Source organism: Silurus meridionalis, chromosome 21, assembly GCF_014805685.1.
Source record: "Silurus meridionalis isolate SWU-2019-XX chromosome 21, ASM1480568v1, whole genome shotgun sequence".
NCBI lineage: Eukaryota > Metazoa > Chordata > Actinopteri > Siluriformes > Siluridae > Silurus > Silurus meridionalis.
Genome location: NC_060904.1, coordinates 8,502,846 through 8,529,588, shown reverse-complemented (window position 1 = coordinate 8,529,588; position 26,743 = coordinate 8,502,846). Strand labels below are relative to the sequence as shown.

General features: G+C 36.3%; 1 protein-coding gene across 2 annotated transcripts in view; it reads right to left on the bottom strand.

Moving 5' to 3' along the window:
- The window catches only part of pou6f2 (POU class 6 homeobox 2), an 83,916-nt gene that overhangs the window by 14,350 nt on the left and 42,823 nt on the right, over nt 1-26,743 (bottom strand). For both annotated transcript variants that reach the window (XM_046877493.1, XM_046877494.1), the window contains 2 exons: nt 22,354-22,787; nt 4,238-4,375 (listed from right to left, as the gene is read on the bottom strand). In XM_046877493.1, the coding sequence (XP_046733449.1) occupies nt 4,238-4,375; nt 22,354-22,787 (572 nt within the window). The remainder of the gene's footprint in view (nt 1-4,237; nt 4,376-22,353; nt 22,788-26,743) is intronic.

Genomic DNA, 26,743 nt, shown 5'->3' with positions numbered 1-26,743 from the left:
GAGAAGGATCTGCACCCTGATTCAATGATCAGTTCAAATAATCTAGAAATATATCAAAAAGACTGTACTGTATATGGTATAAGTACTATTTGGAAGGCTGAGAGTTTAAGCCCCAGTATTGCCAAGCTGCCACTGTTGGACCTGCCACTATATCATGGTTGACCCTGTGCTCTGACCCCAGCTTCCTAACAAGTTGGGATATGCGATGATAGCGTTTTGCTTTGCTGTAATGTAAATGTGACAAGTAAAAAACCTCTTTCTTTCTCTTTCTCAATGTCTTTATGTTTATATGGTTTTCAAATGTCTGGTCCTTTGAATAGCTGCATAAATGAAAAAAAATAATAATACCTTTAAAAAGAATAGTAGCATATATGTATGTATGTGTGTGTTTGTGTGTGTGTGTGTGTGTGTGTGTGTGTGTGTGTGTGTGTGTGTGTGTGTGTGTGTGTGTGTGTGTGTGTGATTTTTCTACCTTAAGAGTGCACATATTGTCGGATCAAGTAATTTAACCTTGGACACCTTTAAATCACACTAGCAATCCTGTAAACCACCTGGAAGGTAAGAGCAAAGCGTCCCTCTGTGTTGGTCTCGTCCCCCTTCCTGCTTCATCCCTCTCTCATTGACATAATAGCAACAGAGTGGCATGCCAGTGATCTGTAATTCATCCTCTCCACGGCTCATTTGCCTGCGTTGCTTCGCATTACGCAAAAGATAATTTATCTCTCTCTCTCCCCGTCCCTCCTTATCTCTCGCTCTCCTGTGCTTCTGCGCTTTATCCCTTCCTCAGCACTCACTCCTGCCACTTAGCATATTTCATTGTAACGGGTGACGATGCTAGTGTCTCAGGAGCTGCTCTGCTCAATTATTCATCCTTATTGGGCTAAGTGGTTTTACGATTTGTATGAACAGCGAGGAGATGACAGCGTGCTTGCACATGCACAGGGCGACACACAGCCATTTGCTCAACACTTTTTTTGCAAATACAGAGCATTTTTCACGTTAAATATCATTCAATGCTGTCTGGAGGATAGATTGGAAATACTACAAGAGTTGAGAAGAGAACTCCCTGGGTTTCTCCTGCTGGTTATAAAATATTAAAGAGACATCGTTAAACTATTTATTATAAAATGGATATTTTATTATAGGAAATTTATTAGTGACTGGGTGGTCTGATGTGGTCTTAAATGAACCACAATTGTTTAATTCCACTTATACCACAATCAAGTAGAATGTAAATGTATTTCCATACAATTATATTTGTTTTTACATTATTTATTATTTTGAATTGCTAAGAGAATATGGGCAAAACAATAAAACGAGAAACAAATGATGATGATGAACATCATCATAAAAAAAAGTCAATTTCCATAAAACAAGGACAAAACATTCTTTGTTCAACAATTATTTTCCCTTAGACTTTCAACTCTGCTCCCTTTATCCTTTATTCTCTTTTGTATGGAACATATTTTAAAGTGAGGACTCAGAGTGTTAACCTTCATCCTTATCATCTCCACTTCTCCCTGTTCTTCCTGTGAGAAGTCACTGTTTTGCAACAAATGTCATCTCCTTCATCGAGCCAGGCCAATCTGGAGCGTTCATTAATATCGCTGCCCATTGTCTCCCCTAGTGCCCCGTGTTCAGAGTAGAAAAAGATTGCAGCCTATATTGGAAGAAAAGCTTAAACTTCTAACATCCAATACTGCAAAAAAAAAAGCAAAACAACAAAAGTGCATACTATGTGAACTTAATACTACACTGAAGACAGTATGCTTTACGACACGTTTTACATCATACAAAGCAACAGTAAATGAACAAATGGTATCTTAACAATGAGTCTTTTAGTGCCTTACATACACAGAGAATCAGCTAAGGAGTGTCACACACACTTCCCGGATTTTAACAGAATACCAGAAAGTGGAAGACAGTCAAATTATCGACCATCTTTCTAATAACAAAGAGGATCTGGCAACGACAATTTGCTGACAAATGATAAGGTTGACCGTCAACAAAGCTAACTGAGCCTTAGCCAAACTCACAAACAATGAACAAAAGGCTAAAAGCTTGACACTTCCACAACTGCTATTTACAGTGATAAAGAGAGAAAGGTAGCATCCACTGCCATTTACCTCCTAGGCTGAACCACAAAATAACTCCCAGAGGCTTCCTTTATATTTAAGTGTAAACGGGAGCGCACAAAGAGAGAGACCTCTGAACTCCATCTATCTTTTTCCTCAGCATGCAGCTTGACTTGATGGATTTATAGCTCAGAGTGAGGACATGGAGTTTTATTTTAAATTTGCCAGAACAATCCCGCATTCACTCGGCATTCAGTCTGTCTTTTAGGTGAAACATTCCTTAAATGCACACTGTGCTCTTTAAACCAGAGAAAATACATTATATAAATACTTGCTTGTGCTCACTGATGTTTCGAGCAGAGGCAATCATGTGAGCTGTTTTAGACTTAGAGGACAATCTACTAGATTTAGACTGAGCTTAAGGCGATGTGACCAAGATAGTTCTGGCACCAGACCTTTTCTTCAGCCCAAAAGCCATGAAGACAAACACACAGGCTGGCCCCAACGTCTCATCTGAGATGTTCAGTGCCTCGGATTGTATTATCTTCTTTTCTGTGTCATGTCTGACGCATCATCTGGCCCTGTTCAGGGCATGTATTAGTATCTTTAATGTTAAAAGCAGAAAGAAGAGAAGGAGGGGGCTCTGGCTGAAAGGCCTACAAGTGTTTTAGAGAGCTCAAACTAAATAATAGGCTGCTGTAATAAGGTCAGGAGCGGAGGCTGTAGCCCAAGGCTTTGACCATCTAAATGACCTGATTGTGTCAGGCGGCCATGACAGCATGAACGCACAGCAAAAAAAAAAAACGCACAGCGTGGTCCATCAAAGCCAGCGTAACGGCGATACATCCAGCCAAGGCCCTGCGGGTGCCTTCAGAAACCGAACACACGGCAAGCTCATTAGGGATGTTCAAGATCAAGACGCTGACCATGTTCACACACTTGCCTGTACATGCTGAAATGTGTCAATGCAAATGCACACAAAATAAACTTACTGTATATTAACCTGTAATCAGATATTTTGTTGGAAAAACTAGTACATGGCACCAATAAGCATGTAAAAAAATATCTACAATTAGAACAATATAAACAATAACTGAATTTATTGTTAATATTATTATTATTAGTAGTAGTAGTAGTAGTAGTAGTAGTAGTATTAGACCTAAGGAATAATTATTCTGAAGAAAAGGACAGAACGTGAGATGAAATTAAAAGCTAGATTCAAAAAGCCAGTGCTTGTTTTGGTTTTGAAAGGGCACCCTGGCCACACACTCTTTCCCTTTAGTATAAGAGTGGTGATAAGATGATTCATTAGATAGGGCTTAGCTCTGACAAGCACCATCGTTCAAGCCTCTGGCAACCGATAGAACAATTCTGCAACCGGCCCATATAAATATGACAAGGTCAGTTGTTTAGCCCTGTCTACACACTGCAGTCCAATCAAACTATGACACGCGGGTTAATAAAACACAAAACTGGGCCGCTGACCAATCATGCTAATCACATTCACATCCGGCTTTCAGATTCGATCATATGAATGTCTTCTTATCCAATCTGGATCAGACTGTAAAGGTTAATGTGAACAGGGAGGCTGATGGGTAGGTTCCTGATATCAATTCAATTCAATTCATTTTTATTTGTATAGCGCTTTTAACAATGAACATTGTCTCAAAGCAGCTATAATATAATATCTATAATATCACTGACTTGAAAAAACTACACAGACATAAATCAGTGCAGCCTACACTAGATATAAAATATAATTAAAGTACATTTAATTAATTTAATTAAACAGCAGCGCCTAAACAATTTGTATACTTTTTTTTGAAATAAAACACAAAAACAGACAGATCCTGAATCACAGTGGAGCTGTATTTTTACCTAAAAAAAATTCGGGAATTAAACAGGTAAATAATGTCATTGTTGTATATTTATTAAACAGAAATATGTACCTTTATAAATCAATATATTGTAGTAATATCACTATGTAATACCTACAGTATATAAGGCCATAATCACTGTCAAACAAAGAAATTGTTTTAAAATTTCTAATGCATACTGATCAAAGATTCTATAAGTTTCTGTATGTGAATATTGTGTGTGTGTGTGTGTGTGTGTGTGTGTGTGTGTGTGTGTGTGTGTGTGTGTGTGTGTTTGTTACTGACCTGTCCCTGTGCATTCGTGACAAGCTGGCCTGTAACTCCCTGCAGGCTCGGCAAAGCAGCGTTTCCAAACACTTGTGATCCAGCAATAGAGCCCATCGTCGCTGCTGCTACTGCTGCCTGGCTGGCTAGGGGATTGAGCTAAACAAAAATAAGTAAGCAAAGTCATTGGGTTAATAACCTATTTTTTATTTATCCAGCCTTTTGAATGTCTAAACAAGGTACAGGGTTTATGTTGAAATGTAAATTATGCTTCAAATCTATTTTAAAATAAAAACCCTGCAACAACTAATGAAGCCCTTTATTTAGGCAAATAAGTAATACTGTCATGGTTTCCATAATTTTACGTCCAGTTGCATGTCCCAAAATGTGTTTAGATATAAAATAAATCTGCTTTGTAATTAAATCTGCATCCTTATCAAAGATACTTGTATAACCAGGTTGATTGGCAGCATTATTTTATATATCCAGTAATGTTTCTTTAACATATAGCTGGTCACAGAAAAGAAGTTGATCAAAAATATATGAAAACAAAACATAACAAATAGTGTTACATTCTCCATTTTGCAGCTTACAGTTTATAGGTCATCTGATGTGATTTACTTCCTTGTTTCCTTTCCTTCCCTTAAAAAGACTGTTCTGTTTCTTTTCCTCTATTCCCCATGGCTCGCTGTTTCTCACTCATGTCCCTATCTAACACACACACACACACACACACACACACACACACACACACACACACACACACACACACCATTGTGTAGAGCTAATAAATCAAGCTAACCTTCTATCAACTTATGTGCAAGGTTTGCTATTTGGAATCCTAAACAGCAGATTAGAGTCTTTTATTAAGTTGCTTAAACAGATCAAGAGCTCACCCGAGTCTGTTCATAGAGTGTCCAATTACTGCCCACAACGAGAGAGCAATAGAAACAGTGCATGAAGCAGAGAATGTATGGAAATGAGAGAAGAGAGAGCGACTGAGACTGATCTCAGAATCAATGAAATCTGCTCAGATTTCATTGATTCTAAAATCAGTAAATATCTTCTTTAAATGTTGTTATAAGCTTGAACAAGCCTACTGAAACAAAAAAGTATGTGTAGAGCTGGGAATGCGCTGGAATAACACATTGCAAAAACAAGGTATAAGATCCTGGCATCGGAATGTAGCCGATACACATACTGTCTAAATTCAAGAACATTGATGCCGATAGAAACATGGTTAATAACATTTAGTATACATCAATATCAAGAGACGAGATATTTAATCAAATAATCTCCACATTTTTATAAATAAATGTCATTAGAGTAATTATATACATTTACATGTATATATAATACATGTTATATCCTTCAATGAGTGTTCAATAATCAGTGTTGGGGGCTAGCTATTAGTTATTAGCTTAAACGATATTAGCTTACCACCATATTTTGTTGTTGTTCGGCAGTAAAATCTCAAAATAGCTAAATGTTAAGATAAAGGATGCCAGCTGACGTTAGATATTTAGAGTGAAAGAATTATTTATATTATTCAAATTTTGTTTTGGGAATTTGCTGTTATATGGATTACCATACAATCATTAATATTAACTAGCTAGCCAATTTTTTCCAGAAATGAATTGAGGTAGAATGATTTCTCTTTGTATCTGTTGCTTTTATGATATTCACTAGTTACAACTGTTATTCTTTTTTTTATTAAATCAATAAATTCTAGCGAATTTAGACAGTCTTGTTGTTGTGTCACAAAAACAGTCAACATCAACAACAATTCACAAAAAAAGTTTTGAAATATAATAATGTTTTGTGTTTCAGTTTAAATCGCAAACCTACTTTGTGCCTCTTTACTGACATGCAGCACATGCATGTTAATTTAACCCAGAAATTAGCAACTAGCATTAAAGTTGGTGGGGCTATGAGGGTTGGATCCATCCACATTAATACTATTAACATTATATTAGCAACAAGATTTTTGTTTATTGGTTTGCCACTGCATGTGCATGAGTCACATATCACTTTAATTCTTATCTTGTATGAATTTCATAACATTAAATGATTTACCATTATAATACATTACAAATTATCATACCAATGCAAGATGTGAAAATATTAGCAACTGGGGTCTCTGTGCAGCCTTATCAACTGCTACCTATCATACATTATTTTTCTATTATTCACTTATTAAATATTAATTTGTTTTACATGTTGTAAAAATACTCAAGTTTACTTGGCCATAAAAACGTTTTTTTTTTTTATACATATCTTAATAAATTATCATTTTAAATTAAGCATTCAATACATTGCAAAGTATATATTTTTAAGTAATATTACAAGTAGCTTACAATTTAACAAATATGTGACATATCCAACTGTCTCTCTCTCTCTCTCTCTCTCTCTCTCTCTCTCTCTCTCTCTCTCTCTCTCTCTCTCTCATGGGAAGGAATCCACCTTTGTTAAACTGAGACCACTCAGCAACCATTTATCTTTTATCATACCACACTGGCGATGTATTACCAGCCTTTCTGAAATCAAATGATGAGAAAATGCCACTGAGCGATCAATACTTTTTCATTGACAGTAAAGGTTAAGCACATTAAGAATGACATCGCATTTGTCTTATGAAATCATATTTCATGTTGGTGGCCTGAAATTGGATGAGATTGATACCATGTCCCCAGGACTGAAAACGATTTTTTTTAAACCTCCTAATCACAGAAATCATCTTTTCTTTGTCCAGTGTTCCTTTGTCCTTCGGCAAAAGTCAAGTGCCAGTTGATAATATCAGTGGCCTAAATGTTAAGAGCAACAATTTGCGTCCTTCAATACTTTTGGCAAAATATTTGGCAATTGTGTTAACTAACTGGATTAAGAGGCTTGAGAAGTTTTACCTGCTTCGAAGCAGGTCGTGAAACACACAGAAGTGTGAATCATAACCGATTTAAGTTGTGGTGGAGTTGCTGCTCTCTTGAAAATAAAAATAGAGTTCTGCCACTGAATAATCATTTTTGTTTTTTCAAGGACATTTTATTCAATTAAAAAAATAATAATTCTCCATCACAAAAATACAAATAATGATAAAGGCACACTGTTGGACTAATAGAATTGTAAAAATAAAAAGGCTCTTAATAAATGCAAAATGTAACATTTCAATATTATTTTAATGGACCCTTATAGAAAAGTATTTTTAGTTATACGTATTTATAATTTATCACATGCATGGCTTGTGGATCTTTTTCTCCCCAAGTGTAATTTCAGAATAATTCAAATAATCATGCCTGTTCATTTATTTCATTTAAATCCACATGTTATGGCTTTTTTCACATTGAAGGTGTGTTTTTCTTTGTCCACATGTGGTTTATTTAGTTTAAGTAAATTCCTGACAAATAGGGCTTACATTTCACATGTACAATTTTAGGCAAAAACATGCTGTAAAAATTCTCTTTTGTTTAACAAAAAGAAAACATTATATATATTTATATAATGTTAAAAATCAAGGTGATGTTAATTTACATACAGAAAGTTGTAAAGGGTGAAGGGGTTTTCTTCACATATTGTTAAAACTTCAAAATTGTCTAAACATGCATTTTTAAGATATAGCTTTCATTATGTTAGTTCTGTTGACATAATTAAAAGTAATTTGTGAAGTATTTGTATAAGTAGTATGTTTATTTATTTATTTATTTATTTATTTATTTATTTATTTATTTATTTATTTATTTATTTTTACTTATTTACTCTTATCTAATTTTCTAGATAATAGCATTTATTTTTTCTTATCAACATCTGCATTAATACGTACAAAAATGTTGTATTTGTAATATTGCTTTCCGAGCAAAGAATTTTGATGGGATTGAAAAAAAAAGAGAGAGACACTCAAAATGGACTACATACAAATAGTAGCGAGGGTACAGATAATCTCATCTCTTGCACCATGCAAATTGAGAGAAGAAAAGGAAACCTTGTCCATTAGGGATAAAAAGATTTAATCGGTTAAACTTTCATTGGCCATAATATGTTAGAATGTGTTCTTAAAATGATTGGGTTGTGTTTTATTCTGTTCTTGTTATCCTGGTCATCTTTCACTATACACCACAAGAGCACTATTAAGTTAATAGCATGTCATATGCCTAATGAATCCTATAAAACCACATAATCGCTTAAAATAATCAAATGTACAACATGTGTGCATCTTAAAACACTACTCAAACACAATTCAGCCATAAAATAAATATAATCCAATATATATGTGTGTGTATATATATATATATATATATATATATATATATATATATATATATATATATACACACACACACACACACACACACACATCCATCTATCATGTTAATTAATATCATTCAGGCCTGGTGTGAATGCACAAGTGCCAAAATGTGCTTCTCTAAAAATAAGCAGCAGGAGGTGGAAAAAAAACATGAGGAGAAAAGTATTGCAGAATTTGAGTGTAAACAGGTGATTTTCCAGGAGGCTGACTCGCTAGAGCTACAGTGAGGCAGGAAACGTTTAGGCACCCCATGCATTTTTACTGATGACATGGATGTGTGTCACTAAAAGGGCCTCCTGCTTACAAACAAATCGCAGAGAGACTGCAGGTGAAACACATTCCTTCCTTCTCTCCACTTCTCCTCTCTGAAAACAGCGTATAACTTTAAGAGTTAACTTAAACTAAAGAGTACATATCTGAGGCTTAATGGTATAAAACATTGCTTTATAAGCATAGTTGTAAATGAGGTCCATCAAAGCAATTACAACGCAAAATACTATCTATTTTGCTGTTCATTCAGTTAGAAAAAAATCCTCTATCCACAGACAAGCAAACACAAACGTACATATACAAACACATACGCGCTCACACACACACACACACACACACACACACACACACACACACACACACACACACACACACACACACAAACATTTTGCTCCCTTTTCCAAAGCGGGTGAGTAAATTTTAAACTCTATTAAGTTCTGTGTGGCCTGCAATGGTCGTTTGACCGGCACGGTCAGATGGAGCAACAACCCATGTAATCTCCAGAAGGAAGGAAAAATGGCTCAGTGTTTGCACAGAGAGACCTCTGCACACCCGAGTAAAGCGCTCCAAAAGCTAGAGCCCATTTTCTGCCTTTTCTATTCACACAGACTCTATTGCTTCCACTGTGAACGCAATCCGATTCCACTGGCCTTAAGGTGACTGCCGTTAACGCTGTAGATGTTCATAATCTCAAGGAAACCGGAGCTGTTTATAAAATAAAAATAAAAAGGCAATGCAACTGCATTAGCCCCATGAACTAAGTGGAGATCTGTTTCTGACAGCTTGCTGGTCTTCAAAAACTGATCATTTAATTTGTATGGTCAGTTTCAGTTTCTTTAGAAAATATGCTTTAAACACTTTACCCAGTAAACTGTCATAAAGCATCCTTATGATGATTAAAAATTTTAACTTTGCACCCAGCAGTGTATGAGTTTGTAATGTCAGAATACATAAATTAAATATTTTGTAAATTGTATAATATCTGTTTAGAGGAATATCACAGACACTATTGTTATTGTTAACAGAATGCCTATTCAGCAAGTTATAACAATGCAATATTACTACATATTACTAAACCACAGTGTTCATAGCTCCAGATAAATTAATATTTGCTGTAAAATTAGCTATTAGAAACATTTGAATATAACAATGGTAGAGGAAAAAACAGCGGGTGAATACAGTATATCAGAGGGATATACAGTATATCAATCACAAGTGTGTGATGTGTGGAGCTATTTAAGTTTGTTGCAGTTGTTTAAGGCAGGATATTTCATAAGCTTAACAACAAAATATCAATACATTATTTTTTCCCCACTTTTTTTAAAACAGTCACCATCTCTTTTTCTCATAACGGAACATGCATGCCATCTCACTGCTTCTCTCTACAGACTTCTGACCATCTTGTGAAAAATGTCACCCTCACATTCCATCTATTCTTCTCTCTGTCCCTTGGCATAGACTTTCCCTTTATGTAGGTACAACAAAATACCATTAAAATCTCTATTCCCCAAGTTCCTCCTGCTCTGGGAACACAAATCCATATATAAATACACACACACACACACACACACACACACACACACACACACACACACACACACGATTCTGATACAACAGTTATAGTCTGGTATAGTTTGATTTATATTAAGTTTGCAATCTAGTACCAGTGTAGATTTTTTTATTGCTAGAGATTTAAAGCATTTTTCTACGTCACTCTGGACAAAAGCGTTTGCTAAATGCCCCAAATGTAAATGTAATGGAATGTTTGCCCCAAATGGAATGTTTGGTGTAAAAAAAAAACTTGAATAAAATGAAAACTGATGGAAGCTTTTTTGCTTAAATACCAGCTTGGAGCTAAAAGTGAAGCAAGCATTACTTTTCTAACACACTAAATTAGCATAACCTAACCTACTAAATTCCCACTACCTTTGTAACATACTACATTAACATTCCTAACTTCCTAATATACTTAACTAGCATTATCATACTACATACTACACTAGCATTACATTTCTAAAATTCTAAACTAGCATGACCTAACATACTAAACAAATATTACCTTTCTAACACACTAAACTAGCATTGCCAAGCATTATCGGGTTGGATCTTTTACACAGCCAAATGTGAAGTAGTTGACATCATCGGTGTCTGGAGTTGTTTCTAAATACAACTGACCGTGTGCTGCTTTATAGCGCAAAAAGAGGGACAAAGTGGGCCATATTTAATGAGCCAAATAAAGACCATACTAGGCAGGGATCAACTGACAAATGCACCTATAAAGTTGTGATTGAGTGTCTGGCACAATGCGTCAATCATGTGACCCATTAACTTATGATAATTAGATGCAGTATGTGTCATTATAGAGAACCCCCCGATAACTAATTACATGCATAGATTTTAATCCATTAGTCTTTCATCCAAATTTTTTCCTGTGACTGTGATGAACCCCAGGCGTTGATGTTTAAGTTAATCTGAACCTTTATTATTTTGAGATACGGAACATGATATAAGGTGCATGAATGACTATTGCACCATTGCAATGTGTGTGAACATCTAGTAAAGACTACATAAGAAAGAACCAAGACATCTACTACTATTGATTGGAAGTGTAAAGGAGCACATTTGCTTTAACTTGTTACATACTCTTCAGGACAAAATGGCCACTTTTAAATGTAATGCTATGATCATTTTAACTTGAAATGACCAGAGTGAAATGAAATCCCTGTTATTTTTTAATTTAATATAAATAGGTGATCTTTGTCCCTGTCATACTGACTTTATCTAAATGTTAGGCACACACACATACACACAGTGAATAGAGTTTAGGATATAGAACTCCAGAGGATATAGAACTTTTTAATGCATACACTATGCGTTTGTATAAAATATTAAAAAGTGGTGTCCATTGCTGAATAGTTTTCTTATTAGCGGTTACTCGTTTATTTACCCACACCTTTGATGTAATCAATATCAGTGGTATTTCGGCTGAATAATAACTAAGAGATAGAACCCAAACCCGATACAAATACAGGCAGATACCGGATAATCGATGGTAAGTTATATTGCATGATTAAAAACTTTGAAAAACTAGACATTTTAATCAAAGGAAAGAAATAAAATCCAGTGTATGTACATTAAGCGTACTAAACAGTTCTAATTCATCACATCCAATTCCACTCTGAGACATTTATGCCGAATGCCATCGCTTTTCATGTTGCTTATTGTCCTGACACACAAATCCGGCATTTGAATGACTTTAATATTGGCCTAATCAATGTCTGGTGATCTTTTGATGGTCTCTATTCAGTCTGGCGAGGGTCAGCTGTGTCTAAGCTTCATAAACAGAATAATGGTAAATGATTACCGCACACTATCATGTCCCAAACTGAATGCCGCTAATGAAGAGAAATGGTTGAGTTTTTTTCGGCAGCGGCTGCCAGCTGCCATTTGGAAAGGCAAACGTGCAAGATTAATGGTAACTGAGAGCGCCTGTGTGGCAATGATGCGGTCAGGCGCTCAATCAATAACCCGCATGCGCGCATGCGCGCACACACACACACACACACACACACACACACACACACACACAACACACACACATGCACGCATACACACACACACACACACACACTTACACGTGTACACACACAAAAAAATACACTCACCTTTCTTTCAAATACACACTCACTCAGCCATGGACACACAACTACAACCACTTGCACTGTATCATCTCTAAGTGGAGTGATGAATCTACGACATTTGAAGACAGCATTGATCAGTTTCTTCCATATGTTCCTCCAGGTGGTCTACAGGGGTTGGAGCGAACTTAACAAGTGCTACACGTTATTGTCCATCTGTTTCTGGAATTGTTCTGTTGCCCCTTTTGGTGTTATTTATTACTTTCATTACAACCCATTGTGTGTGTGTTTGTATGTGGCTGATGGTAGAGAGGGATGGACATCTGACAAAATACTGAGTAAGGGACAAGAAACTTCTGCATAAAGACACCATTTGGAACTGCCTGATGAAAGCACTTAGACAGACCCAGCATTTGATTCAGCTTTCTGCTCTTGTCCATGGTTTAACAGGTTTAGTTTTCATTGTAAAGCGTGTTAATGGTCAACAGTTCATTATTGTGTCTTCATTAATACACATAAAATAGTATTGTAAAAGCCAACACAAACTTAATGGAAAAATCACAAACAGTATAGGATGTGGAAAAAATAAAACCATATGTAAAAAGGAAAATGTTACCATAATTGAATCATGTTAAAATCCCTTGTGAATATGAGGTATGTACAGAAACCTTCCAAGAGTAGTATCATAAATACATATATAAATTGCATGTGATGTTAATGTATCTTTTCTGTAAGAAATGTTTCTCAGTCTACGTGATGTAAAAAGTAAGGAGGGCAAAATAAAAAAGAACATCTAAAACTTTTTCCAGCCAAAATATCATAGAATAAATTCATAGTCATTCCTTTTTCCACTAGCTCATCCTGATCCAGACACCTTCTGCAGGCTTCCTGCGTTTTCTTTCTGAAAAATAATCCCTAATTTCTAAGTAAATAAAAAAGGAGCTTTTCTCTGTAGCTTTCAGTGGCCAGCTTCCGCACGCTAGCACCGTGCCATGCTTTATAATTATTCATATGAAATGCGCTGCTGCCGATGTGCAATAGTCTTATTTTCTGCTTCAGTCACCAGTGCACATTTGTATTTTCAAACAGCGAGCCACTCGTTACGTAAGGCAATTTTCTGCCTTCTTAAGAAAGGCTGTCTGCTGGCCTGCATTAATGAGAGACAGGAAGAGGGAGGGAGGAAAAGAGGGCGAGAGAGAAAGAGAGAGAGAGAGAGAGAGAGAGAGAGAGAGACCGAATGAGGAATGAAGAAACAGAGCAGGAGACAGGTATAGTGAAAAAGAATGGGAGAGGAAAAGATGAACGAGGCACAGAGAATAGATAAAGTAGAGTAGAATAGACTTAACCTTTTACTAAGAAGCAATCAAAAACAAATGCAAAAAGTGTAGCCTACTGTATAGATGATATAGTACAATAATTAGCAACATTATATATATCTTTACATATTGGACTTTAAACAAATGCAAAAATAGAAGTGAAAACTACAGTACCAGGTTTGTTCAACATGGTTGTTGGTTGTACTACAATGTAATAATTTCACCAAAACTGACAGGTGGACATTTCATACGCACAAATATTTCTTGCTATTAATTAATTTACTTTTTCATTTTTACAAGTTTTACTGTACAAGTTATGCCTCAGTACCAGTTATGCAATAAGGCAAAACACTACACCTAAATATTATATACTTTTTTACACTCACTGTTTTAAATTTGATTGCTGATATTTTTCCAAGTATTTATTATCAAATTTTGTATCTTTTGCTGACACTCAAAATAAATATGTAAAATATTAGTTATGCAAATGAGATGTCATTAAACTAGTATATATATATATATATATATATATATATATATATATATATATATATATATATATATATATATATACTAGTTTAATGACATCTCATTTGCATAACTAATATTTGTACTTTATATGCAAACTGAATATATATATATATATATATATATATATATATATATATATATATATATATATATATATATATATATTCAGTTTGCATATAAAGTACATTCATATAGAAACAAAATTCTAGATGATAATATTAATGATTGATTATTAAACTTTAAAATAAAAATGTAAAATAAAATATTAAATTCTTTAATACTCTCAAGAAAAGAAAAATTCTTATCACAACGAGCTGTTATTATTTTTATATAAATATATAAGTATAAAATCTAACAAATCTAGAATCTAATTAAATGATCTACAAACTGTATAACATAGAGAGAGAGAGAGAGAGAGAGAGAGAGAGAGAGAGAGATACTGGTGCTAAGTATAAATTGAAAAGAATTATTAAAGAACTAAGTTGGTTCTTGGTAGAAATCAAACACAGACTGGTGTTGTCAATGACAACCATCATCTTTCTCTTCCCCTTTTCGCTCATTAAATGAGAGGACATATAATTTTACACTCATTTATCCTTTGTGTTTTACAGGATGTTACTTGAGCGGATTATCGTGTCGGGTTACTGGTGCATAGAAACCACCTGGGATCTAGCAGCATGCCACTTTAATGTTATTCCACTTTACGGCTTTAGTCAGCGAGGGTGGCTAATTGAACAAAGTGGTTTTATAATGAACACCTAATTACAGCATCACTGCCATCGCCATCAAAATAAATAGATACATTAAACCTAATAAGATCATCAATGCAGGCCATTATGGGTGGATGAAATAATTAGCAATGAGCTCATCCTCTCTGATTCAGGGGCAGGAGGGGTGAAAAGTGGACTATGGTCATAAGGGTTTTGACACGAGCAAGTAAACTGAAGGTGGCCCGGAATTGTGTGTGTGTGTGTGTGTGTGTGTGTGTGTCTGTGTCTGTGTGTGTGCAAGAAGAAGACCAAAGAGCATAAAAGCAGTGGTGAAAGACAGAAGAGCATGTGTGTGTATGTTTATAATCTCCTCTGTGTGTGTGTGTGTGTGTGTGTGTGTGTGTGTGTGTGTGTGTGTGTGTGTGTGTGTGTGTGTGTGTGCGTGTGTGTGCTTGTGTGTGTGCGTGTGTGTGTGCGTGCGTGTGCGTGTGCATGTGTGCGTGTTTGTGTTGGTGTGTGTGTGTTGGTGTGTACACGTGTGTGTTTGTATGTGAGTGTGTGCGTGCACCTGACCTTGGCAGAGATGGGATTTTAAGAGTGTGCTGTAATGATGGCTGATTGCTGGGGAATGGTTGGAGAATGGAGAGAAGGAGGCTAAGGGAGGGAGTGATGTAAGGAGAGGAGAGGAGAAGAGACCAGGGGAACAACGAGAGACAAGGAGGAGGAGAAGAGGCCTGCGTAATTGCAGAGAGAGATAAATAGACAGAGCAAGAGAAAAAGAAAGAGAAAGAGAGAATGAGAGGGACAGAGAAAGAATGAACGAGAGACAGGGAGAGAGAGAGGGAGAAAAAGAGAAATGTAGAAGAAGAATGAAGGTGAGTTGTCTATAGACTGGGGCTCTGACAGTAAATTGGCACTGTTCGAATGCTGGCCAGTAGTAGTGTGTAATTAAGCTTCAAGGTTTGAGGGTCGGGCACAAAGACAGAAAGAGATACAGAAGTAGAGGAAGAAAGATACAGAGAGAGACGTTAAACAGGACATCTTCTTCTACTGTATACCGTAATGTCTCAAAACTAGAGCTTGACATTTGGTGAAAATTGTATGTACTTTATATGTAACCTTAAGGAGCTGCTCAGGCAAAAAGTCACTATATATTATATAAAATGTAGAAATAATACACTATTCTCCTGAACAGTTCCTTGTGAATTTCATTCTCTTGCTGATTTACCTCACAGCAACAATATACGTATGTGTACATATATAAATATAGTATGTGTTCTCAACCACACAACAATAAATAATTATTTCAATATAATAACTAATGAAGAATTTCTATTCATGATTATTGCTTATTATTCTCAACAGAATTAATGTTTGCTGAAATTCATACAATGAATAAAATTCACATGAAGTTAACAAAAAGATATAAAACTTGATACACAGCATAACAAATACAAACTTTTGAGAAGACAGAGGATCATAACTCCACTGTAAATCCTGTGAATGTAGCCTTTTGGAAAACATTTTGTTATTTCAAATATAGTTTTACAGTTTATTTTTTCTTGATATAGGGAGTATAAAAAGTTTAGGTACCAAGAGTACAGAACAATTAAATAAGCTACAAAAAAAAAAAAAAAGGAAAGTAAAATTACACATGTGAAGATGGACACGAAGGACATGGCATATCATACTGTCTGTGTCATGACAATGAAAAAAAAATTATGGGACTGCAGTTGCAGGGAAAACACTACGTTTATCAGTCTGTGTTTGGGTGTAAGAGCGACAGAGAGAGAGAGAGAGAGAGAGAGAGAGAGAGAGAGCGACAGAGAGAGAGCGAGAGAGAGAGAGAGAGAGAGAGAGAGAGAGAGAGAGAGAGAGAGAGAGAGAGAGAGAGAGAGAGAGAGAGAGAGAGAGAGAGAGAGAGAGAGAGAGAGATTGCATGTGTGCACATGTGGATAGTCAAAACTACTGCTTAGCCGCAGATTATAACGTGTATTTGTGTGCAAGTGTGTGTGCATCTGTGTGTGTGAGAGAGAGATAGAGAGAAAGAGAGACAGAGAGACAGAGAGACAGAGAGACAGAGAGAGCACATGCAGACTGAGTTGGTTACACCAGAATTGATCTTAATTAGATCTGAAAGACCTGCCACAGCAGAATGGTCACAGTGATTAGAATGAAAAACAGGAGAAATTACTGATCAAATTAATCATAATGTCGGCCTACAGCTGTAGGCCTGCTGTAATTTGCCAACTCACTGGCTTACATCGGCCACTCACTCACTCAGTTACACACACACACACAAACACACACACACACACATGCTCAGACAGACACTCCGACATATACAAATCCCCGAGCTTCCTCAGCGTGGAGAAACCCTGCTGCCCCGATCAATCAACTCCCACAAATCCCAGTCACCATGCTAATCAGCCTATTAACACACTTAAGCAAATTTTATAATCTCCTCTGTGTGTGTGTGTGCGTGTGTGTGTGTGTGTGTGTGTGTGTGTGTGCGTGTGTGTGTGTGTGTGTGTGTGTGTGTGTGTGCGTGTGCGTGTGCGTGTGTGTGTGTGTGTGTGTGTGTCTCTCTGTCATCACACATGCACCTCCCCTACCACACTGTCTCTGTCTCCATGTCTCTCTTTTAATATTTGTCTATCTGCCTTTCGGTTGCTATCAGTTTGGGATGTATGATTAGGATTCTTACAGAAAGTATGTCAAGTAATCCAAAGTAATCCCCAAATACTACCCAGTGCTTGATCAACTAAAGCCAGCTGTACAGACGAAGTTAAGATGGTTTGCTAATACATCTACTCAAAACATGCCTAAAAGAACAAAAACAGAGATAATAGAGATAAAGTAAGAGAGAGAGAAAGAAGGAGAATGAGAGAGAGAGAGAGAGAGAGCGAGAGAGAGAGAGAGAGAGAGAGAGAGAGAGAGAGAGAGAGAGAGAGAGAGAGAGAGAGAGAGGGAGAGGGAGAGGGAGGGAAAAAAGAAGTAAAGGCTAAAACTAATGTCATTTTAAACATTAGACTCACTCGGTAAAGCATTATGAAACACAGAGCTGTCAATTCAGTCCCTCTTTTGGCCCTAAGGCCTTTTCTGATTATAGGAGATCTGCTCAACCCTCCCATGCTCAAGTGATCGGCAAGGGTTGTAGACAAGACAGGAGGAGAGAACCAGAAATAAAAGTGTATTGTACCCATGTTACCAGGAGGGGTTATTATAAAGGTCTTGGAAACATACTTCCCGGTAATTTTTTTTTTGGTTGTTTGAGGTGTCAATGCCTAGATATGCCTTGAAGACAGCAGCAAACCTGGGTAAAACACAGTGCATCCCTGTCACTCAGACACAGATGCAAAGCCAATTACGATCTCAGACCCCCCAGCAGGGGCAATGCAAATGCCACACACAAGCAGCATGTGTGTTGAAGGGGATTCTCTACAACAAAGGGAGGTTACATGATTACTTGATCTTTCTTACATGCTTTTGTATATGGTTTCTGGGTGAGTCCATGATTGGTGTGCCATTTAGCCCTTGTAACTAGCATTAATATTAATTGCATGAGGATTTACAGACATTTAATTGATTGGCTCAATTACAATCTCTCTAAACTAATGTACTTTCATTTACTTTAATTTGAGTGACATGCTTGCATCATTTTCAAATCTGTGAATATTAAAAGATTACTGAAAATTTTATTTCTTTTTATTACAAATTTTATTATAAATTATTACTTTTTTTTACCCCTTTCACTTGTGCTACTGGAATATGCAAAATGCAGAACTGAGGGGGTGCATGTGCTCAGGTGACAGGAGGGTCGAGTGAATGTTGTGAGCGACTAAAATCTAAAAGCATGTTCTAAGCATGAGCTGTTAAATGGATTCACACTAATGCAAAAATATGATTTTTTGAAGTATTTTAATAGTTGTGAGAGTAATGAAAGTGTAGTTAGTGAACTGGGACAGGCATTTTTCTAAGTGCTGTAGATTAATCGTTTCTTTTTGTATTCTACACATAGGTTGTTGTGAAGCACCCTTTAGCTCTGTTTAAAACGTATTTTAGCGTTATATTATATACATATTTGTAAATGTAATATCGATGGCACATATAATCATATACTCACCCTCCTTTCACTTTGTATGAGCTGAATTAGTATGTAATTAATCACTGTTTATTGGGATATCTCTCTATTGCAAGGTGTCTAAAATCCAGCCCCTGTGCCAAATACAGCCAGATGTAAACTGACCCATGGCTTCTCTATTAGAATGTCTGTTATATATTCTACTGACCCTCCACCTGACACCACCTGACACCTGACTCTTCCATCCATATGTGGTTCAACCACAAACTGTTACCACTAACTTGAAGGCACACCACAATTATATAGGATGTTTTTGCAGTAGCATAACATTTTGATGTGAAAATAAAAGTACACCCTCTTTGAATTCTATGGTTTTACCAATCTGGACATACTAAAAATCAATTAATTAACTACAACCTTAGATAAACAACAACACAACATATTACACTGTATTATTATTTATTCACAAAAATAAAATGAAAAAGCCAAGTGTGAAAAACTAACTAATCTTTACTACTTTCATAGGATTTAAGAGACTTGTTAGCAGCCAGGTGCTACTAATCAAATGCCCTTGATTAATTGATCATCAACATTTGTGACCACCTCTATAAAAGCCATTCCTGAGCATTCAGGTGTGTGTTAACACAATGCCAAAGACATTAGCAATGATCTAAGAGAATCAGATGTTGCTGATCATCAATCTGAGAAGGGTTATAAATCATGGCAGAATGAGTTAGGTTTGTAAAGCTGCATCTAAACAAACCACAAGAATTCTGGAACAATGCCCTTTGGACAGACAAACAGAGATGTTTGTCCATAACAAATTAGCTTATAAACAGCTTATACCAACTGTCAAGCATGGCAGTGGAAGGGAGATGTGTTTTGCAGTCACTGGGCCTAGGAACCTTGCAGTCATTGAGTTGGCCACGAACCTCTCTGTATTCCAAAGTATTCCAGAGTCAAATGTTAGGCCATCTGCCCGACAGCTGAAACTTGGCCAAAAATGGGTCATGTCCAGACCCCAACCTGACTGAAATGCTTTGCAGGACTGTAAGAGAACTGTGCATAAAATAATGCCTGCAAACTTCAATAAACTAAAAAAACATTGTAAAATAGAGTGAGACAAAATTCCTCCATGATAATGTGAGCGACATGATATGTGATAGTCATATGGAACAAATGATGGTTGCTAGGGTGCACTCTTTTCAGACATGATTGTCTATTTTGGCTTGAGTTTTATAAAAATAATTAATGGCATGGTCCAATATGCAATGTGTTGATGTTCATCTGAGATTCTATTTGCATTCTATTTTATATCTTTTTTTATGTTATTTTATATGATATATGAAATTACACATTACATATTAAATGTATGGTCTTTGGTATCAGTACATAGTAAAAAAAATCATCTGGTCCTTACCAGGTAGAAATAGGTAAATACAACCTTAAATAAACAACAACACTGCCACAGACCTAAAGCTAAAGGGTGATCCTCAAGAGTCTGTCCTTGGCCCTGATGTGATGTAGTCCTTGCATATGACCTAGGGACACAGTAAACCTTTTACTTATTTATAGCACCACTATACTTAATCCCATTGAATGGAGGAATAAAGTAATGAGCCCTAATGTTCTTTTGACCTGGGGAGAAAAAGCATGAAGCTTGGCAGATATCATTTTTAATCTATAATGACTTCTTTGTTCAATGATTCATCATTGCCAAGGTTGCTGTATTTATAGACATTGCCACAGTGTGACACTCAATATTAGACGATTCATACAACATCTGAAATACTGACACAAAAGAAGAACCGGGCAATCATCAAATTTTTCACTGTTATTAGCCAGGTTTTAAAATTCTATTTTTAATTCTGCTTATCCCTTTTAACATTTAAATAATGTTCATGTAAAGTGTATAAAAACTGCAATTTGATTCAGATGTGCTTAAAATGATGTTTAAAAAACATTTGCAATAATTGAGCAGCCTTTTTTTTGATAAGCTCTAGTTGTGGCTCCAGGGACCATTAAGCTCAGGGGCCTGTAGGGTCCAGCTGGTATGTGTAAAGGCCTGACAGAGGAATAGAGGGTGAAATAAATGGCTTAAGTTGACTGCAGCCATGAAGGGGGCCACAGCACAGAGCAAAAAGGGCCATGACGCTGATGAATGTGGGGAAGGACACGGAGGCGACCTCTGGATGAAATGAAACCACTGGGATATAAAAGAGGGGGAGCAGGATATTAAAGAAGGAGGGAAGAGCCAGACAGACAGAGGAGGAGAAATGGATGGACAAATGGACACATAGATAAATGAAAATGGAGCAGAATATATAGTATATTGATAGATAGAAAAGAAACTTTGTAAATTGTAAAGGATGCTGGATGCTGCAGGTTATAAATGTTCCCCGTTCACAATTTCTGCTGCACATTTATTATTTAAACACAAATCAGCAAGTCTCTGTAGGTTAAAAACAAATTATTATTAAAGACAAAAAAAAAAAAGAAATCACTATCTTAAATCCCAGCAGTTGAATGCAGCATCAGCTGTGTATACTTCACCCATATGAAACATGTCAATAAGTAATTATCATGTAATTGATTCAAATCAGGTTAGACCCAAACCATCATAACTCATAACTTAATATTCTGAAGCTCTTCGTCCTCAATAATGCTCTATTGCTGTCGCAAGCAAGATGGCAGGAATAAACTCTTAACAATAAACTTTCAATTTCCATTCTTTCTAAGGGACTGGCTTGGCAAACAAGTACCTCTTCCAGAAACAATATTTGTAATATCCAAGATTTCCCCAGACAGATTCAATCACTAAATTGAATTACTTCCCCATTCTCTAAGATTCATCCCAGACCCTGTGTCACTCCTAACCTCTATTTTTGCAGGCATGTTGTGAATAATGTAGAAGAATGAGTCCTTTAAGTGGAGCGCCATCATATTTAGGAGACATTATATAGATCTGACTCAAAGGCATCCATGCTAGGCACAAATCTTGACCTGAGATTTTACTAGTTGCAGTCATCATTCAGCATTTCTGTCAACTACAAATGACTTCTTTGGAGTTAGGATCTATTATAAGCCTGTCGAACACCAGGAGAAATAAAGGTCATTGGTCAGTGCTGTTTTTCTGGGTGGAAATGTACATGTTGCACTGGAGTTTTTATGTAGCTCTCAGATTGAACAGCAATTGTGTATCACATAAGTTTTATTATTTTAAGATAAAGTGAATACCATGTCATTTATCCTTTATTACTTTGAGTTAAAATGCATCCACTGTAAGCTTACCTGCAGTGGCAGAGGAGGTGTGACTGGAGAGGGTAGGCTGTGTGCTGGTGATTGGTTCTGCTTATGAGAAGGTGGGGATTGTGAAGGATGAACTGAACCGAGACTGGAGGAAGTACAAGAGGAGGCGTTGCCTGTCAAAGAACCAGTGACTGGTAACTTGATTGGAGGAGTCAGTGGATGATGGGATGGCAGCTGATTGAGAGGTTGGAGGTGTGCTGACCCACATTGTTGCTCTCGTTCACGTTCACGTTCTCGCTGCTGCTCTCGCTCTCGATGTTGCTCTCGCTCTCGTTCTCGCTGTTGCTCTCGCTCTCTGTGTTCCCGTTCTCGTTGCTGCTGCTGCTGCTGCTGCTGCTGCTGCTGCTGGTGGTGGTGCTGTTGTATTTGTTGGAGATGCTGAAGATGCTGGAGTTGGGAGTTGAGAGATGAGGTAGCTGCAGAAGAAAAATGGCATTAAGAGCTGATCATGACAGTGTTCATAAAAGTGCATGACATCGAAAACTATCATAAAGCTACCTATAGAAAGTTATTTCAACTTTTATCAAGCAGATGTCATGTTTACATTTACTAATATAAGTACTATGGCATTTCCCAGGCTTAAATTTCATTACGTTAAATTCTGATACATACATTTAATTCTGATATTTTACTGTCTGATATTGGTCTTGGTTTCACAGGCAGAGTGAGAATTATTTATCTTACTGTTATTTATTGTAAATAGGCCACTTATACACTATACACTCTGGTTAGATACTAACTGCATTTCATAGGCTCTGTACATGTACCTTGCACAATGACAATAAACTTGAATCTAATCTAATCGAATCGAATTAGGAAAAAAGCTTAACAACCTCAGTAGTTACTGTTTATCTGAATCTAGTCACGTTCTCCCTGTGTTTATGGTTTTCTTCCAAGTTCTCTCCAAATTATGTAATTTAACTTAACATTAAAATAAACAGAAGTAGACTTTATATTTGCTGATTGAACCATTCAATTTTATGTAGATTTTTGTGAAGATCTCCTTTAAATCTTATATAGATGCAACAGAACACTACCAACTATTAGATCCCTTCTAAAACTTTGTGAATCTATTTGAGTTCCATTCTATGGTATTGAAATTATTGAGCAAAAAAATCTCTTCTAGAAGCCCCAGTTAAAGTGCAATACTTTGCCCCAGGCTATATAAAGATGTCTCCTTTGATGTGGGTGCATTTCTCCAGTTCCCTGATCTGAATGGCCCTTAGAGTTCATTTAGTGTAATTCATAGTGCTTCATATCTGTGGCTGATCTATTGCAGTTCTCACTAGACTCAGACTGGGGGCTTCATTTTTAGGCACACTGAGATTATAGCCAGTTCTAGATAGATTAATTTGGCAGAAAATATCAATAGTGGATTTGTTTAATAGCATGACACCAACTATCATACTTCTGTCTAGCGTTTACAAATGTTTTATATATACTGTATATATATATATATATATATATATATATATATATATATATATATATATATATATATATATATATATATATATATATATATAACATATAAATAAAACACCATTCTTGTAAAGCCATGTTTTCACCATATTTTGATATATTTCTATAGTGTCTTAACATTAGATAAATATTACAAAAAGTACTTGTCTTAGTTATATGTCTACAAAGACAAGGCAGGTTTTATAAGAAGTAACGAGCAGAACATTCACATCAGAAATAATGCATTTTGATTTCCTGGAATATTTCAATTTGACAGGAAAACAAATCACCCCAAATGGTATAAACTACAATAGATAGATGCGGGAGATATAGATGCGGCAAAATTCATTTGTCAGCAGCAGACACACCAGCAGCCATAATTAATTGATGTACTTCAATTATTAAAAGCAGGATTTTTTTTCTCTTGAAGATAACTGGGAAAATACATTACGGCTGGCACGTCTTTAATTAGAGTGGCTATTTGTGCTTAAGAGCCAAACAGGAATGTATTTGATCCTCTTTTCTACTCCAAGAAGCAAGGAAATCAGAGAAAAAGAACAAAAAAGTGTCTCTCGACCAGTAAACAGGCCACTTTTTATATTTCTTCTATCTGCTGACACGTTGACACCACTCTCACACCCTGCCATGAATTATATATGGCATCTGCACCCGCAAAAAAAAGTCAAGAGTCCAATTCATGCTTGAAATGTTGGGGCAAGTTGTCTTGCAGGCCTTGACAGAGCAAAGTATATGTGGCGCTCTCACAACTCAGAAGCAGTCGGAACGAAACTACTAGTGGAAAAGGAGAGCAAAGAACAGAAGGCTGCAAGGGAGGAGGGGGAAAAAAGTGAATTTAAGAAGAAGGCTGAAAAAAAAAAACAGATTTCTGTCAGAAAATTATCGCAACCTGAGGAAAGATCAAAAGCAAAAGCAGGCCCTTCTCCCGACTCCACTGACGGGTCCAGAAAAAGAGATGGAACAACAAAAGGAGTGTGAAGAGAAGAAAAACAAATAGAGAGAGGCAGACAGTGAAAGCACTGAAGAAACCCCATGTGGCCCTATTATGTGGGCACCACTGCAGGTAACAGAATGTCTTAACGGCAGTGCTTTATAAATGCTGTCATCTTGTTAAGGAGAGCCACTGACCTTCCACTCTCCTTAAAAGACTAGAGCAAATTCTTCAGGTCTGCTCTAATCACAGAGAGCAACAGAGCTAATTGTCAGGGTGGATCGTGCACTGCAGGCTCTAAAGGCATAATTAAAAATAGAAGACTGTTCAGAATAAAACACTTAGATGTGATTATATTCAAGCAACTTCTTTTTCTGAAATCTGTCATAAAGAATGGAAAATATGAAAATTAAACTTGTATTATAAAAATGTATTATCATTACATTCTTGAATTATTGCAAACAGAGGTAGGAGTTAATTCTTCATCTCCTGCTTAATTTTTAATCCAACAGACTACTAAATTCCCCTAGGTTTCTGTGTGTTGTGACTTTATTGATTAAGCAATGTGATGTGAAAAGTAGTTAACACACAGAAACATAAAACATAATACCGGAAGTGCGATTGACTCAGTGACTTATTGCTTACAAAAATGAATCTATTTCTATTAATTTTCTGTAAGTATCAAAGTTTCATTAATGCACTTCTGAACTTAATATGGTATATAATAGCACTTATTCAGTAAACATTTAAGCCTGAGCCTATCCCAGGAACACCATTGATGGTATGCTAGTTAACCACAGGTCACCTTGCAAATACATTTACACATAAGAGCAGTCTAAACTGCAGTTGAATCTGATGGCTTGGTATTAAAGAATAAACTTATAGAGTTTATAAACTTATAGAGGACAAATTTATATATAAACTTATAGGGGGATAAACTTATAGAGACAAATTTCTACATTTATATATTATAGCAAATATTTTTATTCAAATTATTTCTGTAAAACAAAAAAATATATATAGCAATGACTGGTAAATATTCTACACGAATAGCATTTAAATAAATGTAATTAAATTGCTTTACTGTAAACCAACCATGAAACTCAAGACTTCCATTAAAACTATTGGCACCCTTTTAAAAAAACATTGTATGATAAGAGCAATATGTAAAATTCAATTTTTTTTTTTTCTGAGGAACTGAAAATCTGCCATTTCTGTTCTTGTTGAACTCTTTGTAATCTAGCATTTCTTTTTACCTTACTTTCACCCTAAAGCCATGAGAAAGGAGACAAGTGTGTGTGCGTGTGTGTGTGTGTGTGTGTGTGTGTGTGTGTGTGTGTGAGAGAGAGAGAGAGAGAGAGAGACATGTGGCTGATTGTCAGGGGTGATCAGAGAGGTCACTATAAGCAGGATGGATAGTATGTGCTGCTATTTTTGCTCCTTATAGAAGGAGAGGTGTAACTACTTTTCCCATTACTCCACAACACCTGTGTGTCCAAACAGCATTTACACATCAGGGCCAGATTTTTAATGTGTGTGTGTGTGTGTGTGTGTGTGTGTGTGCTACATCACATCCACACTGCTTACCCCAGGGGCTCAGACAGTACTAAAAAGGTCCAGATACAGCGATTTGGATAGGGATCAGACAGCACTAAATGATAGGCAGCCTAAGTGGTCCAGAGGGTTCAGGGGACTAGAGAAAGCCTGTTGGGATCAGGACACAGAGCTGGCGCTACGAGTTACACGACATATCACCTATATCAGTATTCTCATCCCTAGAGGGGGATTTAGATGGGGTTTTAAGTGTATTCAGGGAGGATGATGTGGAAAAGTAGTTGAAAAGTGTATGCATAGCTAAAAAAAAATAAAACATTTTTTTTAAGGAAATTACTCTTCTAAGGCCAGTACATCACTATCCCAAAAAAAGACAGTATATTTCTATAATATACTGGTTATTAATTT